The sequence below is a fragment of the Eleutherodactylus coqui genome, chromosome 1, assembly GCF_035609145.1.
Source record: "Eleutherodactylus coqui strain aEleCoq1 chromosome 1, aEleCoq1.hap1, whole genome shotgun sequence".
NCBI classification, from domain to species: Eukaryota; Metazoa; Chordata; class Amphibia; order Anura; family Eleutherodactylidae; genus Eleutherodactylus; species Eleutherodactylus coqui.
Window position 1 is genome coordinate 532,021,099 of NC_089837.1, and position 19,234 is coordinate 532,040,332.

At 43.6% G+C, this 19,234-nt stretch overlaps 2 protein-coding genes across 2 annotated transcripts in view; both read right to left on the reverse strand.

Moving 5' to 3' along the window:
* The window catches only part of RHOG (ras homolog family member G), a 36,914-nt gene extending 25,320 nt beyond the window's left edge, over positions 1-11,594 (reverse strand). Inside the window, exon 1 of the mRNA XM_066588533.1 lies at positions 10,658-11,594. The gene's annotated coding sequence lies outside the window, so the exon portion shown is untranslated. The remainder of the gene's footprint in view (positions 1-10,657) is intronic.
* Positions 11,595-12,596: 1,002 nt separating this feature from the next.
* Positions 12,597-18,212, reverse strand: LOC136591542 (uncharacterized). The gene is made up of 2 exons (XM_066588534.1): positions 17,412-18,212; positions 12,597-15,041 (listed from the first exon to the last, which is right to left on the reverse strand). Exons 1-2 carry the CDS (start codon positions 17,545-17,547, stop codon positions 14,068-14,070), a joined length of 1,110 nt encoding a protein of 369 aa, XP_066444631.1. The 5' UTR covers positions 17,548-18,212; the 3' UTR covers positions 12,597-14,067.
* Between the last annotated feature and the right edge of the window lie 1,022 nt (positions 18,213-19,234).

A 19,234-nucleotide genomic window follows, 5' to 3' on the forward strand; every position in this document is an offset into this window, starting at 1 on the left:
AATATAACTACTATAATACTGCCTCCTATGTACAAGAATATAACTACTATAATACTGCCCCCTATGTACAAGAATATAACTACTATAATACTGCTCCCTATGTACAAGAATATAACTACTATAATACTGTCCCCTATGTACAAGAATATAACTACTATAATACTGCCCCCTATGTACAAGAATATAACTACTATAATACTGCCCCTATATACAAGAATATAACTACTATAATACTGCCCCTATATACAAGAATATAACTACTATAATACTGCCTCCTATGTACAAGAATATAACTACTAGAATATAACTGCTATAATACTGCTCCCTATGTACAAGAATATAATGACTATAATACTGCTCCCTATGTACAAGAATAGAACTACTATAATACTGCCCCTATGTACAAGAATATAACTACTAGAATACTGCCCCCTATATACAAGAATATAACTACTATAATACTGCCCCCTATGTACAAGAATATAACTACTATAATACTGCTCCTATGTACAAGAATATAACTACTATAATACTGCCCCCCTATGTACAGGAATATAACTAGTATAATACTGCCCCCCTATGTACAAGGATATAACTACTATAATACTGCCCCCCTATGTACAAGAATATAACTACTATAATACTGTCCCCTATGTACAAGAATATAACTACTATAATACTGCCCCCTATGTACAAGAATATAACTACTATAATACTGCCCCTATATACAAGAATATAACTATTATAATACTGCCCCCTATGTACAAGAATATAACTACTATAATACTGCCCCCTATGTACAAGAATATAACTACTATAATACTGCCCCCTATGTACAAGAAAATAACTACTATAATACTGTCCCCTATATACAAGAATACAAGTACTATAATACTGCCCCCTAAGTACAAGAATATAACTACTATAATACTGCCCTATGTACAAGAATATAACCACTATAATACTGCCCCCTATGTACAAGAATATAACTACGATAATACCGCCTCCTATGTACAAGAATATAACTACTATAATAATTCCCCCTATGTACAAGAATATAACTACTATAATACTGCCCCCTATGTACAAGAATATAACTACTATAATACTGCCCCCTATGTACAAGAATATAACTATTATAATACTGCCCCTATGTAAAATAATATAAATACTATAATACTGCCCCCTATGTAAAATAATATTACTACTATAATACTGCCCCTATGTAAAATAATACACCTACTATAATACTGCCCCCTATGTACAAGAATATAACTACTATAATACCGCCTCCTATGTACAAGAATATAACTACTCTAATACTGCTCATATGTACAAGAATATAACTTCTATAATACTGCTCCTATGTACAAGAATATAACTACTATAATACTGCCCCCTATGTACAAGAATATAACTACTATAATACTGCTCCTATGTACAAGAATATAACTACTATAATACTGCCCCCAATGTACAAGAATATAACTACTATAATACTGCCTCCTATGTAAAATAATATACCTACTATAATAATGCCCCTATATACAAGAATATAACTACTATAATACTGCCCCCTATGTACAAGAATATAACTACTATAATACTGACCCTTATGTACAAGAATATAACTACTATAATACTGCCCCCTATGTACAAGAATATAACTACTATAATACTGCTCCCTATGTACAAGAATATAACAACTATAATACTGCTCCCTATGTACAAGAATATAACTACTATAATACTGTCCCCTATGTACAAGAATATAACTACTGTAATACTGCCCCCTATGTACAAGAATATAACTACTATAATACTGCCCCCTATGTACAAGAATATAACTACTATAATACTGCCCCCTATGTACAAGAATATAACTACTAGAATATAACTACTATAATACTGCCCCCTATGTACAAGAATATAACTACTATAATACTGCCCCTATGTACAAGAATATAACTACTATAATACTGTCCCCTATGTACAAGAATATAACTACTATAATACTGCCCCCTATGTACAAGAATATAACTACTATAATACTGCCGCTATGTACAAGAATATAACTACTATAATACTGCCTCCTATGTACAAGAATATAACTACTATAATACTGCCCGCTATGTACAAGAATATAACTACTATAATACTGCCCCCTATGTACAAGAATATAACTACTATAATACTGCTCCTATGTACAAGAATATAACTACTATAATACTGCTCCCTATGTACAAGAATATAATTACTATAATACTGCCCCCTATGTACAAGAATATAACTACTATAATACTGCCCCCTATGTACAAGAATATAACTACTATAATACTGCTCCCTATGTACAAGAATATAACTACTATAATACTGCCCTCTATGTACAAGAATATTACTACTATAATACTGCTCCCTATGTACAAGAATATAACTACTATAATACTGCCCTCTATGTACAAGAATATAACTACTATAATACTGCCCCCTATGTACAAGAATATAACTACTATAATACTACTCCCTATGTACAAGAATATAACTACTATAATACTGACCCTTATGTACAAGAATATAACTACTATAATACTGCCCCCTATGTACAAGAATATAACTACTATAATTCTGCTCCCTATGTACAAGAATATAACTACTAGAATATAACTGCTTTAATACTGCTCCCTATGTACAAGAATATAATGACTATAATACTGCTCCCTATGTACAAGAATAGAACTACTATAATACTGCCCCGTATGTACAAGAATAGAACTACTATAATACTTCCCCCTATGTACAAGAATATAACTACTAGAATATAACTGCTATAATACTGCTCCCTATGTACAAGAATATAACTGCTATAATACTGCCCCCTATGTACAAGAATATAACTACTAGAATATAACTGCTATAATACTGGTCCCTATATACAAGAATATAACTACTAGAATATAACTTCTATAATACTGCTCCCTATATACAAGAATATAACTGCTATAATACTGCCCCCTACGTACAAGAATATCACTACTATAATACTGCCCCCTATGTACAAGAATATCACTACTATAATACTGCCCCCTATGTACAAGAATATCACTACTATAATACTGCCCCCTATGTACAAGAGTATCACTACTATAATACTGCCCCCTATGTACAAGAATATACCTACTATAATACTGCCTACTATGTACAAGAATATATCTACTATAATACTGCCTCCTATGTACAAGAATATAACTACTATAATACTGCCCCCTATGTACAAGAATATACCTACTATAATACTACTCCCTATGTACAAGAATATAACTACTATAATACTGTCCCTATGTACAAGAATATAACTACTATAATACTGCTCCCTATGTACAAGAATATAACTACTATAATACTGCTCCCTATGTACAAGAATATAACTACTATAATACTGCCTCCTATGTACAAGAATATAACTACTATAATACTGCCCCCCTATGTACTAGAATATAACTACTATAATACTGCCCCCTATGTACAAGAATATACCTACTATAATACTGCCTCCAATGTACAAGAATATAACTACTATAATACTGCCCCCTATGTACAAGAATATAACTACTATAATACTGCATGTATGTGCAATAATATAACTACTATATTACTGCCCCCTATGTACAAGAATATAACTACTATAATACTGCATGTATGTACAATAATATAACTACTATAATACTGCCCCCTATGTACAAGAATATACCTACTATAATACTGCCTCCAATGTACAAGAATATAACTACTATAATACTGCCCCCTATGTACAAGAATATAACTACTATAATAGTGCATCCTATGTACAAGAATATAACTACCATAATACTGCCTATATGTACAAGAATATAACTACTATAATACTGCCCCATATGTACAAGAATATAACTACTATAATACTGCCCCCTATGTACAAGAATATAACTACTATAATACTGCCTCCTATGTACAAGAATATAACTACTATAATACTGCCCCCTATGTACAAGAATATAACTACTATAATACTGCCTCTATGTACAAGAATATAACTACTATAATACTGCCCCCTATGTACAAGAATATAACTACTGTAATACTGCCTCTATGTACAAGAATATAACTACTATAATACTCCCCCTATGTACAAGAATATAACTACTATAATACTCCCCCTATGTACAAGAATATAACTACCATAATACTGCCTCCTATGTACAAGAATATAACTACTATAATACTGCTCCCTATGTACAAGAATATAACTACTATAATACTGCCCCCTATGTACAAGAATATAACTACTATAATACTGTTCGCTATGTACAAGAATATAACTACTATAATACTGCTCGCTATGTTCAAGAATATAACTACTATAATACTGCTCCCTATGTACAAGAATATAACTACTATAATACTGCTCCTATGTACAAGAATATAACTACTATAATACTGCCTCCTATGTACAAGAATATACCTACTATAATACTGCCCCCTATGTACAAGAATATAACTACTATAATACTGCTCGTATGTACAAGAATATAACTACTATAATACTGCCCCCTATATACAAGAATATAACTACTAGAATATAACTGCTATAATACTGCTCCCTATATACAAGAATATAACTGCTATAATACTGCCCCCTACGTACAAGAATATCACTACTATAATACTGCCCCCTATGTACAAGAATATCACTACTATAATACTGCCCCCTATGTACAAGAATATCACTACTATAATACTGCCCCCTATGTACAAGAGTATCACTACTATAATACTGCCCCCTATGTACAAGAATATACCTACTATAATACTGCCTACTATGTACAAGAATATATCTACTATAATACTGCCTCCTATGTACAAGAATATAACTACTATAATACTGCCCCCTATGTACAAGAATATACCTACTATAATACTACTCCCTATGTACAAGAATATAACTACTATAATACTGCTCCCTATGTACAAGAATATAACTACTATAATACTGTCCTCTATGTACAAGAATATAACTACTATAATACTGCCCCCTATGTACAAGAATATAACTACTATAATACTGCCTCCTATGTACAAGAATATAACTACTATAATACTGTCCCCTATGTACAAGAATATAACTACTATAATACTGCCTCCTATGTACAAGAATATAACTACTATAATACTGCCTCCTATGTACAAGAATATAACTACTATAATACTGTCCCCTATGTACAAGAATATAACTACTATAATACTGTCCCCTATGTACAAGAATATAACTACTATAATACTGCCTCCTATGTACAAGAATATAACTACTATAATACTGCCTCCTATGTACAAGAATATAACTACTATAATACTGCCTCCTATGTACAAGGATATAACTGCTATAATACTGCCTCCTATGTACAAGAATATAACCACTATAATACTGCCCCCCTATGTACTAGAATATAACTACTATAATACTGCCCCCTATGTACAAGAATATACCTACTATAATACTGCCTCCAATATACAAGAATATAACTACTATAATACTGCCACCTATGTACAAGAATATAACTACTATAATACTGCATGTATGTACAATAATATAACTACTATAATACTGCCCCCTATGTACAAGAATATAACTACTATAATACTGCCTCCAATTTACAAGAATATAACTACTATAATACTGCCCCCTATGTACAAGAATATAACTACTATTATACTGCTCCCTATGTACAAGAATATAACTACCATAATACTGCCTATATGTGCAAGAATATAACTACTATAATACTTCTCCCTATGTACAAGAATATAACTACTATAATACTGCCCCCTATGTACAAGAATATAACTACTATAATACTGCCCCCTATGTACAAGAATATAACTACTATAATACTGCCCCCTATGTACAAGAATATAACTACTATAATACTGCCCCCTATGTACAAGAATATAACTACTATAATACTGCTCCTATGTACAAGAATATAACTACTATAATACTGCCCCCTATGTACAAGAATATAACTACTATAATACTGCCCCCTATGTACAAGAATATAACTACTATAATACTGCCTCCTATGTACAAGAATATAACTACTATAATACTGCCCCCTATGTACAAGAATATAACTACTATAATACTGCCCCCTATGTACAAGAATATAACTACTATAATACTGCCACCTATGTACAAGAATATAACTACTATAATACTGCCTCCTATGTACAAGAATATAACTACTATAATACTGCCCCCTATGTACAAGAATATAACTACTATAATACTGCCCCCTATGTACAAGAATATAACGACTATAATACTGCCCCCTATGTACAAGAATATAACTACTATAATACTGCCCCCTATGTACAAGAATATAACTACTATAATACTGCCCCCTATGTACAAGAATATAACTACTATAATACTGCCTCCTATGTACAAGAATATAACTACTATAATACTGCCCCCTATGTACAAGAATATAACTACTATAATACTGCCCCCTATGTACAAGAATATAACTACTATAATACTGCCACCTATGTACAAGAATATAACTACTATAATACTGCCTCCTATGTACAAGAATATAACTACTATAATACTGCCCCCTATGTACAAGAATATAACTACTATAATACTGCCCCCTATGTACAAGAATATAACGACTATAATACTGCCCCCTATGTACAAGAATATAACTACTATAATACTGCCCCCTATGTACAAGAATATAACGACTATAATACTGCCCCCTATGTACAAGAATATAACTACTATAATACTGCCCCCTATGTACAAGAATATAACGACTATAATACTGCCCCCTATGTACAAGAATATAACTACTATAATACTGCCCCCTATGTACAAGAATATAACGACTATAATACTGCCCCCTATGTACAAGAATATAACTACTATAATACTGCCTCCTATGTACAAGAATATAACTACTATAATACTGCCCCCTATGTACAAGAATATAACTACTATAATACTGCCCCCTATGTACAAGAATATAACTACTATAATACTGCCTCCTATGTACAAGAATATAACTACTATAATACTGCCTCCTATGTACAAGAATATAACTACTATAATACTGCCCCCTATGTACAAGAATATAACTACTATAATACTGCCCCTTTTGGTGGTGATGATAGCGGGCAGATGCTTGATCTGGGTCCGTTGTACACTGCCACCTTTCTTGCAGCACACACCTCAATGATGAGAGAGCAGGAAGCGGCGGGCGGTAACGGAACTCTTATGTTATTGTGTCTCATCTCTTTGTTCTCATTGTGAAAGTCGCTGCTGCTTCTGTGTTTTCTTCATGTTAACAAAAACAAAACCGGCCGATGTCTTTGTTATGTCAGGAACTTCCTGCAACACTACATGCTGTATACATGTATATAGTAGTGGGAACACCTTGGGGTATATACATGTATACAGTAGTGGGAACACCTTGGGGTGTATACATGTATATAGTAGTGGGAACACCTTGGGGTGTATACATGTATATAGTAGTGGGAACACCTTGGGGTGTATACATGTATATAGTAGTGGGAACACCTTGGGGTGTATACATGTATATAGTAGTGGGAACACCTTGGAGTGTATACATGTATATAGTAGTGGGAACACCTTGGGGTGTATACATGTATATAGTAGTGGGAACACCTTGGGGTGTATACATGTATATAGTAGTGGGAACACCTTGGGGTGTATACATGTATATAGTAGTGGGAACACCTTGGGGTGTATACATGTATATAGTAGTGGGAACACCTTGGGGTGTATACATGTATATAGTAGTGGGAACACCTTGGGGTGTATACATGTATATAGTAGTGGGAACACCTTGGGGTGTATACATGTATATAGTAGTGGGAACACCTTGGGGTGTATACATGTATATAGTAGTGGGAACACCCTGGGGTGTATACATGTATATAGTAGTGGGAACACCTTGGGGTGTATACATGTATATAGTAGTGGGAACACCTTGGGGTGTATACATGTATATAGTAGTGGGAACACCTTGGGGTGTATACATGTATATAGTAGTGGGAACACCTTGGGGTGTATACATGTATATAGTAGTGGGAACACCTTGGGGTGTATACATGTATATAGTACATGGAGCAGTGTAATAACTATATATGACTGGTGGATGTTTCTGTTGTTGTTAGTGGTTTAGTCACTCACGACCCTCAGTGGCACTAAAGACGACCTCTCTCCATGTTTTTCGGTTTTGCACTGCTTCTTTCAGTTGCGTGATATCTATGCCAGTATCAGCTTTGACAGCATCTATCCGGTGGATACAGTGTTGTAATTGTAGTTGACAGGTGGATACAGTGGAATAGTTATATATACTATATCTATCAGTCATGTATAACAGGTGGATACAATGTAATAGGTGTAGATGACGAGGTTGTAGTGCAATAGTTATACATGACAGATGGCTATAGTGTAATAGTTATATATGACAGGTGCCTACAGTGTAATATTTATATGTGACAGATGGATACAGTGTAATCTACACATATAAAGGTGAAAGCCCCCACTGACTGACTGACTCACTGACTCACTGACTGACTCGCCACTAATTCTTTAACTTCCGGATGTCGTACAAACATGAAATTTGGCAGGAGCATTCTTTAGGTCCCATAAAGGAAAAGTAAAGGGGTCACAACTCGATTATTCAAAAGTAAGTGCACCCCTATGTAATGTAACTTCTCTGTGTCGTAATAAAAGCGTGAAATTTAACACGAACATTCTTTAGTTCCTAAATGAGGAGAGTTGGAGGGGTGGCACATTCTGCAGAGGGACATCAGTACATGCAGCCTGAGGAGAATCTAACGCTCCTCTATGTGTATGCAGATTTTATTCTTCGGTTCCTCTAAAGTAAGCTTTACTTCATAAAATTTTTCGTAAACACCGGTATCAAATTAACTTGGGTGAGGCCGGGTATATCAGCTGGTAGTTATATATGACAGGTGGATACAATGTAATATTTTATGTGTCAGGAGGATACAGAGTAATAGTTCTATACAACAGGTGCAGGGGTGTAACTATAGGGGATGCAGGTGATGCAGTTGTATCCGGGCCCAGGAGCCTTAGGGGATACAGTGTAACAATTATATATGACCGGTGGATACAGTGTAAGGGCTCTTTCACACGGGCGTATTTTTTTATCAGCATTTTGTGAGATAAACCCAGGAGCGAGTCCAAAATACAGGAGAAATGCGAATCCTTCCAGTCTACTTTCTCTCTACGTTCTGCTCCTGAATTTGGTCACAAAATACTAATGTAAAATACGCCCGTGTGAAAGAGCCGTAATAGTTATATATGACAGGTGGATACAGTGTAATAATAATATATGAGGTAATGTCCCTTGGTGCAAGCAGCGAGTCATGACCGACTCCTAGGGTGACGTAACATTGTGACGCTTTCTTAGCAGACTGTTTTTGTGGGGGGTTTGCCATTGCCTTCCCCAATTATCCTCACCCCCCAGCAAGCTGGGTACTCATTTTACTGACCTCAGAAGGAAGGAAGGCTGAGTCTACCTTGAGCTACCTGAACCAACCAGGAGGATATAGTGTGATATTTAAATATAACAGGAAGACACCGTGTAATAAGTAGGTTACAGTGCATCTCATACAGAAGCAGTATATCATCTTCGTGCGGGATGCTCCGGCAGCTCTGGGTATTGTATGGGAACGGCTGGAGCAGTCCATCAGGACCCCTTGGGGCAGTTTCGAGAAGAATGAGTGTTTTCTTCAGTAACTTCCTGTCTGCTCTGGATCCGTTACATGAGAGTACAGGGCGGGCTCGGTTCCTCATTCTGTGTGTGAACTATGTCAGCAAATCTCTCACCATCCCCCTCCATCTCAGGGGGTTCTCACTGGGAAACCCCATATTTGTGTAACTTCTTCTGCTCGCTATCCCCAGGGTAAACTCTGTAGTAGTAGGTCTCCATTCTCACAACACTTCTCTTCTTCCAGTTTCCAAACTAGCTAAAAAGAGGGACCCTTTAACCCTAAGCCTTACACCCAGGCGTCTCACCAGTCTCTGCACTGACTCAAAATACTTCCCACCACCCTTTATTCCCATGGGCGCCCTCCATAAGACTTCACACTAGCTCACAAAGTTCCTAACAACCCCCACATCCCATCGTTGTTCAGATGGCTGCACGTGATGGGTCTCCGTGCTACCTGCTGATGCCACTTACTGCCAGCTCCCTACACCCTTGAACTTACCATAGTCCACTGGCTTAGCAGGAATTAGATTGCAAGCCTTTAGGACAGGGTCTCTTGCTGATGTATGAAGACGTTGCAATAAATTTGCAATGGTTTGCTTATTTTTGGATTATGACTTTCAGGACATGCTGGGAATATTAGTTTCACAACAGCTGGAGAGTTGCAGGTGGGAGCGTCTTGCCCTGATGGCGCTATCCCACCTGAGCTATACCCTTCTGGAATCACCGTCCTCTAACGCCCTTCCCAATGTTCTTATAGAACTGCTGCTCACCCAATAAGTCAATGCTTCATCTAGAACGGTTCTAGGTCATCCTACAGCTCCATCAGTTCTAAGCATCATGCATTCACTTACTTCTCATATCTCTGTGCAGGGTGGCAGATATCTTCTGGATGACTTGAGCTGTCCTTCAGATAGGGACCAGAGGAGTTGTATGGACCTTAGCAAGGAAACCGATGGTCTACAGTGGATGATTCCTGGTGGTTGGTTTGGCTTTTACAGGCAGAAGATGACTCAAGAAGACCTCTATATGATTTCCAGTTAAGCAGAATGGTCTTTGATGGCAGGAGACGCTTTCTCAGGTAGCTTTTGGTTTTAGGAGTTAGTCTCTTGACAAGAGATGGATCTGGGTAGAAGGATTAGGCTGCTTGATGGTGAAAATAGTTGTGGATGGCAAGAGGTGATCAGTACAGGGGTCTTTTGGATCTCGGACCTGGAGTCTTGTAGCAGAAGATGGTCTCAGGGATGTTGGAGGTAGTTGTAGTGCCAGGTAATGGATTCAGGTGGCAAGAGATGGTCTGTGGATATGAGTTGGTGATGGAAGGAGGCAGGAAATGGTCCTCGATGGACTAAGTCTTCTGGACCTCAGAGGTGCTTCCTAGATGCTGACTGGAGGAGTCTTCTGGATCTTAGTTTTGACCTCTGCTGTCAGGACTTGCTCTCTGGTAGCAAGAGATGTTTTTGGGTGTCTCCGAGCAGTATGTGCTGTGCTGCTAATAAGGGTCCAGGGCGTTCCAGGCTGGGAGAGGCAGTGTGTAATACTCTGCAGAGCAGAAGGAAGTGAGCGAGGGGAGGAAGTTAAGAAAGAGAAGTAGTTGAGATCCTCCAGCAGCCTCAGCTGGGTCCCTGCTCCCCTTCCTCCCCTGCCCATTACATCTGGAAGAGTCCAGGCGGCTGGGATTAACCCCTGACATTCCAGGGGGCAGTGAATATTCGTGAGGAGGGGTGTGTAGGGTGATTCTGAGGGCGCTGCAGCCAGGTCACATCTGGATGGGATCAAATGAGGTCCTGCAAAAAGCTGCACCACTGATCTCCAGCAACCATTGCATTTAACTCTTTCACCACTGAACCAGCATAAGATACCAAGGTCTGTCCCTAGTCCAGTGCATTATTGTCAGCGTCTGCAGCAGGCTATCTCTAGTTGCAGTATGGTGGTCCTCCGGCCATACACTACAGTCTGCCCTAAAGTGAATCGTGACTTTACATATGGGAAGTATTCCTCATGCTATTGGCCGATAAAGCAGTTGTGGGTGATTACGTTACAATATCACATTATATTATATATTATTTCACTAGTTATGGCGGCCAAATATGTTAATAAAAGTCAAAGGATTGCACATGACGTGTCGAGGCGCGTCAGTTACAGGATCAGCCCCCCCAACTGGTGCATGAGGTAGAGCTGCCATTCAGGACTCCGATGGAGTGACACTCGGGCCGTCGGCCACCTCTCTCAGGCTCGGAATCATTGCTTCGGCCGGCTTCTACTCCTTGGACTTTGCAGCCCCTCGGGCTCAGATGATGCATCTCTATAGTAAGCTGCAGGCGGTGCTGAAGACACTGATAGTTATCGGGGATTCTGCTTCACATGCTTCCATATGGCGGGCCGCACGAGAAGTGGCGGTGACAACGGCTTCCTGCCGCCAGAAGGACGGATGATGACAAGCAATTTCTGCACAATTTCCTTCTACTTCTGCAATCTGCTGCTGTAATACCACAAGAGGCAATGCAAGGGAAGAAGCGGCCGATGGCCACAAACACGTCACATAGCTTATAGGTATCCTCACTAGTAAATGCACCGTCGCGCTTCTCCTTTATTATATATATACACATACACTATATGGACAAAAGGATTTGGATGCTGCAGAAAATCGGCAAATACACAAATCCTGAGTTTGCCGCACGGCATGCTGGGAAGGGCATGGGGAAAATAAAAAGCTGCTCATTTTGTAATGACTGGGAACACTCACAATCCTTTACCCGCTCACTTATCTACTAAATAACCAATACTTACAACTTCTTGTTTCTGCCAATTGTGGGGTAGGCCACAGCTTTTATTTATTAACGAATATCAAAAAACTTTATTGAAAAACTTTATAGAAAAAACCGTCCATGCTGTCCGTATGCTAAAACTTTAAAGTCCATAAACAGTCCACTGAGGACGTTTGTAAGCCCCGTTCCTTCGGCTTGCAAACCCTCCTCTACTTCCTCACAGCATGGACAAAAAATCCGGGCCAAAAACAGCTGTGACAACTTCCAACGATAGTCCTTCATAACCATCCCACCTCTCCCCTATCCCTCCAGGGCGGGTGGGCGGGTGTCTCTTCTCCAGTCTTCTCCCGTCTCTTCCTGTCTCACGACTGAGCTCCTTCCGCTCCCCCCCACCCTTTCTCTTCCTGTCTAAACTCCACCCCCCTTTTGCTCGCTCTACTTAACCCCTGCTGTACCTGTTCCCAGTCATGTGCCGCATCCTTAGTTAGCTCGCGGCATTCAAGACTGGGAACACTCACAATCCTTTACCCGCTCACTTATCTACTAAATAACCAATACTTACAACTTCTTGTTTCTGCCAATTGTGGGGTAGGCCACAGCTTTTATTTATTAACGAATATCAAAAAACTTTATTGAAAAACTTTATAGAAAAAACCGTCCATGCTGTCCGTATGCTAAAACTTTAAAGTCCATAAACAGTCCACTGAGGACGTTTGTAAGCCCCGTTCCTTCGGCTTGCAAACCCTCCTCTACTTCCTCACAGCATGGACAAAAAATCCGGGCCACACGGGATGTGCCGCGTTACTACGGCTCATTCCGTCCCCACCCCACCAACCCGAGCTAAAGCTTTCTCGACCCCATCCTGCAAGCCGGATAGGAACGTATCCAACCCTACCTCATTGAGGTGAACACCGTCCCTCCTCAATGCCCCCTTTTCCTTCTCTTCCAGCTCCCAATGGCGCACCGCCACCCCTCCGATAGAGTGAACAAACTGCGACATCCGCATGTTGATCAGCCTCCTGGCTCTGTCCACCGCTTCCAGGCTCCTTGCTCCATTCCAGAGCCTCCTCGCGACAATGTCAGACCACACGATGATGCATCCATTAAAACATTCCCGAAAACGCAGTAAGTCCTGTTTCATGATGACCAACAGGTCTCGTGTCTTTGCTTTCCCGAGATCATTCCCCCCGGCGTGAACCACCAACACCACTTTCCGGGGGGTACTTCTGGCTATGTCCACCACAAGCTTCCACATGTCGGGCCATCTTAGCCCCCGGACTCCGTGCCAGGTTACGGATGTTCCGGGTAGGCCTAGCTCCGATCCCAACGGGCGTACTGCTGCCCTCCTTTGTGCCCAATGAATATAGGAATGCCCGACTATGTGTACCTTCCACGGTTCTGCTGCTGCAAATAAAAAACAAGAAAAAACAAAACAAGGGCAACCAACTTGAAGGACACTGCCTCACATTTAAAGAAAAACGAGGGGCCTTTTGACCCTAACTTAAATCTCGCACCGCCAGATCGGGTCGCACATAAGACTTATATGCCTGGGACTTCCATCTCCCAAGCCGTTTTACCCCGTCTTCGTTCATTCCACCCGCATCTGCCGACGTGGCCGCACCGATTCTGAAGGAGTGGGTTCCGAATTCCTTCGGATCGAGGCCCACAGACCTCAAAGCCGATTTTAACCCCGCCGTTACCTGAAACCTGGTGAGGGGGAGGCCGGATGCGTGAACCAAAAACTGCTCCCCCGCCGGCCTTGTTGCCATGTAACTGGCTACCGTATCTACTGGGCACCAAACGGCGCCTAGCCGCGAGATCGGCACCCACTCACCTCTACCGAAAACGTCGGTTTTTGATTTTTTAATCCTGACCCGTATCCCGTCGTCTACCGTTACCACATCGTCAAACATAAGACCTCCCGGCATAAACTTGCTCTTCGGGACTAACTCGCCGATCCTGAGCGCCGCAAAAAACGCCAGCAAGAACGCCGTCCTAAACAGTAAAACCTCGTACCCGTTGCAGCACGTGACCTCCAAAGTGTCCAATAACTTGCACAACAACCGGTAAGTAATCGGGCGGCGGGCATCCGAGCCGGCCTTTTCTTTCTTCCACCCGCGCACTATCTGGCGAAAAACGAACTCTTTTGTCACGTCTCTGAACCCGTGCAACTTTAGCAAAAAAGCGACGCCCGCAAGATGCTTTTTCGCCGCATCCACCGACGCCCGTCCCGCCCGTAGGGACGCTAACATATCCAGGGTAGCTGACCGGGCCCTCTCGCCCCCAGCTACCCTGCCATCCGTACAACACAACCATTTTTTCCACACCGCATTATAGTTTTTCCAGGTTCCCACTGTCACGGATGACTCGACAAGCTTCAGCAGCTCTGTTCTGCCAGATCCCACAAGAAAAGCGGGCAGCGTACTCCCAACGCATCCGCCTGAGGGTGCCGCTCTCTGAACCGCTCCATCTGCGAACGAGAGAGCGCGTCAGCTGCCACATTTTTATATCCCGGCACATGCTTTGACCGTAAATATATATTACGCTGTAAACATCTCAAGACCACATGTCTCACGAGTGCCAACACCGGTGGGGAAGATGAAGACTGCCGATTAATAATGTGCACCACCGCAGCATTATCAGACCAAAAACACACTTTGTGATCTTGTAACTCCTCACCCCATAGTTCCACAGCCACCACCAACGGGAAAAACTCCAATAAAGTAATGTTTTGATTCCACCGCTTAGTTATCCAGGATACTGGCCATGGTTCCCTGCACCAGTGGTTCCGGAAAATAACCCCAAATCCGGTAGACCCTGCAGCGTCCGCGGACAGGCTAAGACCTGTACCCGACCACTCTTCCTTAGGGCACACCACGTGCCCATTGAACGCTTCCAAGAAGATTTTCCATGTGTGTAAATCCCCTCGAATCCCGGGCGTGACTCTAATAAAATGATGCGGCTCCTTTACACCCACCGTCGCTAGCGACAGCCTCCGTGAAAAAACGCGACCCATGGGTATCACTTTGCACGCAAAGTTCAATAAACCCAAGAGGACCTGTATTTGGCGCAGCGTAACTTTTTTACACCGTACGACATCGTTAACCGTCTGCCGGAGGCGGGCAATTTTTTCGATCGGTAATCTAAAAACCATTTCCTCGGTGTCGATCTCGATTCCTAGGAACGTTAACCTTGTCACCGGGCCCATGGTCTTTTCCTCAGACAACGGGACCCCCGCCTCCTGCATCAATGACCGAAATGTGCGTAACAAAAACTCGCAGGTGCCCGATGCCTCCGTACCGACAAACAGAAAATCGTCAAGGTAGTGCGTCACCGATGTGATGCCCGTTTCGAACCTGAGCATCCATTCCAGGAATGAACTGAAAAGCTCGAAGTAATAGCACGAAATCGAGCAGCCCATCGGCAGACACATATCATAAAAGAACTGATTATCTACCTTGCAACCCAACAAGTGGAAACACTCAGGGTGAATTGGAAGTAGCCGAAAAGCCGACTCAATGTCGGCTTTCGCTAACTGTGCCCGCTTACCCGCTGCTCTGACCAAAGCGACCGCCTGATCAAATGACGCATAAACCACCGATGCTTGTTCCTTTGTAATGCCATCATTTACCGACTCCCCTTTTGGGAAGGATAGATGATGGATCAATCGGAACTTGCCCGCCTCTTTCTTAGGGACTAGCCCCAACGGTGAGACCCGCAAGTTCGCGAACGGTGGTTCGTCGAAGGGGCCCGCCATGCGGCCCGCCGACACCTCTTTGTTGACCTTTTCTCTTACCAATACTATATTATCCAGGGCCGACTTTAAATTTGCGCACAAGGTGGAAGAAGGTTGAAATGAAAAGGGGATTAAAAAACCGTCGGTAAAACCTTGCCTAAGGATTCTTGCTTCCTCCCTCCTGTGGTATCTGTCGAGCCACTGGAAGAGGTACTTGCTTTTCACCGGGGTTCGGTGCTCCACTGGCACCGCCCCCGGTGACTGGCAGTCTCTGTTTTTTGAAGCAGCGCACCGCGGAGTGTTGTCCTCCGCAGACCGAACATTCGTGCCTAAACTTGCACGTCGCGAAAAACCGACAGTGGCCCTCATTATAGAGCCAGCATGACCCGTTTTGCCGCGGAGAGGCCGCAGGGGGCTGTTGCCCGCCCCCCGCGGCCCCCCCTTGAAAGGTAGGTTTTTGCGGGCGTTGGGCTAAAATGAGTTGCAACCATACATCGGTCGCTTTTGTCGCCCAACTCACGGCCGTACCCGACACGCGCCGACGAAAGTCCTCGTCGTAGCGCCACCACGCGGTGCCTCCGTGCAACTTATATGCACTGAAAATGGTGTTAAGATAGACCAACATCTCGGGACCTTTCTTAGGGTACTGTTGGCATGTAACGTACGCCAAAACCGTAAACGCTTGAACCCAATTACAGAAAGTCTTAGCGACCTTCGATTTTTTATCCACACGATCCGACACCCTCTCTTTATCCACCGTCACATGGTCCGGAGACAACAGAGACCAAATGTCCACATAAACACCTTTCCGGATCTTATCGAGAAGATCATCCGACACATCGACCCCCAAGGGGGCAACCCCGCAGAACAACGAGTCTGCGTATCTCAACCCTTCCATCGGGTCCACTTCACCTCCGGCTGTTAAGCCACCCTCCTGCCCCACGGGTGGGCCCGCGCCCCCCGGGGATCCACAGGACACCGATAAAACCTCTTTTTTATCCATTTTACTCAAAACCGATTTTAATACTAAAACCAAATCGTTTTTCTCCGCCACCTTGGCGGGATCCATTACATTTTTCCAAGCATTTAAACAGTCTGACTCACCGGCACGACCGTCCTCCGGCATCGCCAAGGGCGAGGTCCCTGCCGTCCTTCTCCCAGGGCTCCTGCCTCTGCTGCTCGATGGCTGCCGCGAACTCACATGCGGAGCGTCGTTTGTCGCATATCCTCCCGCTATCATAAGGTGGCCCCGCTCTGGCCGTCCCGGGGGTGTATCCCGCCTCCTGTGGCGTATGTTGTGCCTGTTTGTTGAAGGTGTTGGCGGAGGTTCCGCATGGCGGTAAGTATCCTGGTGGTGCCGCACACCTGGACTCCTGGATCCGTCGCCCAGAGACTCTCCGCTCGGCCTCCTTATGCTCTCGCTTGCTTGCGCTCCTACTCTCGCAAGCTCATTCTCACGCCTTTGCTGATACCTTGCCCTCCTAGCTCTCTCGCGTTGCCTACGCTCGGCACCCAAACCTTGCCTGTTGCCGCTTGCGCGACTGGCGTAGCCCTGTGAGGAATCCCCCCCACCTGACGATGTTGCCACCACGAAACGTGGGTTGACATAACAAAGTCTCTGTGAGCTAGGGGGCGCTATCGCTTGCTGCTGTGGAAGGTGATATCTGTGAGCCGCGCGACCGCTATGCTCACGGGTCTGGGTGCTGACTATGTACCCGGTGCCAGCGGGCGGGATGTAATTTACATACCGGCTATGTCGTTGCTCATGTATAGGGTGACTCGCATAAGACCCGGCCGATGGACCCTCCGGGACAAGGGAAACAAATGGGATCCCCGCTTCTCCTATAATCTCCCCACTTTCCCTAACTCCCTGAGCGCTCCCTGCCCTGGTGGCTGCACTGCCGGTAGAGCTGGTGGCCGGGCTGTATCCCCTATCCCTCCCCCCCCCAGGGTTATACTTCCCGGGTAATGGATTTAAGTGCCTGGCCACCTGGCCCTCTGAGGACGCTCCTCCCCCCCTCCTCCCCGGTACCTGGCGCTGCTGCCTTGTTCTGCCGCCATCTTGCCTGCCTTCCCGCCATGCGTCTGCACGTGGCACGTGCCTCCCTTGCTGCTCCATGCTGCCGGTGTCTCCTGCTGCCGTGCGCCCGACTGCGCGCTGGCTCCTGGACCCGGAGCCCCTGCTTGATGCTGCCGGTGCCCCTCTGCTGTTTTGCGGACTGCCGCCCGGCTGTTCCCGCTGCTCCTCCGCGGTCGCTCCAACCGCCGCGCGATTCGAATTTCGCGCCTCCGCCCTCGTGGCGCGTCCCGCGCCCTGCAACATCTCTCCGCTGCGGCCGCTCCTGCGGCCGACCCTCTTGGCGGCGGGGCTCGGACTGAGCCTCGCAGGGGGGTTCCGTCTTCTCTTCGGGCGGCCTCGCCCGGCATCCCCCAGCTGTTCCGCTCCCTCGGCAGCCGCCGGTAACGCTGCTGCCGGCCCGACTGGCCTTCCGGACTCCGACCCCGATCTGCAGCTTGCGAGGATCTCCTCCAGCCATTCCGCGCCGTCCGTCTGGATCGCCTCCCGAATCTGGGCTCGCAGCTCCTCCATCATCCGATCTTGGGACTTCTGGATCGCCGGACGCGGTTGCCTTCTCCTCTTCCACGCCGCTTGCAGGTATTTCTTCGCCGCTTCTCCTCTTCTGCTGGATACTCCTTCCCTTTTCCGCACTTCTTCTTGTCTCTTCTCCAGTCTTCTCCCGTCTCTTCCTGTCTCACGACTGAGCTCCTTCCGCTCCCCCCCACCCTTTCTCTTCCTGTCTAAACTCCACCCCCCTTTTGCTCGCTCTACTTAACCCCTGCTGTACCTGTTCCCAGTCATGTGCCGCATCCTTAGTTAGCTCGCGGCATTCAAAACCATTCATCGGATCGAGCGCTTGTGGAAGGAA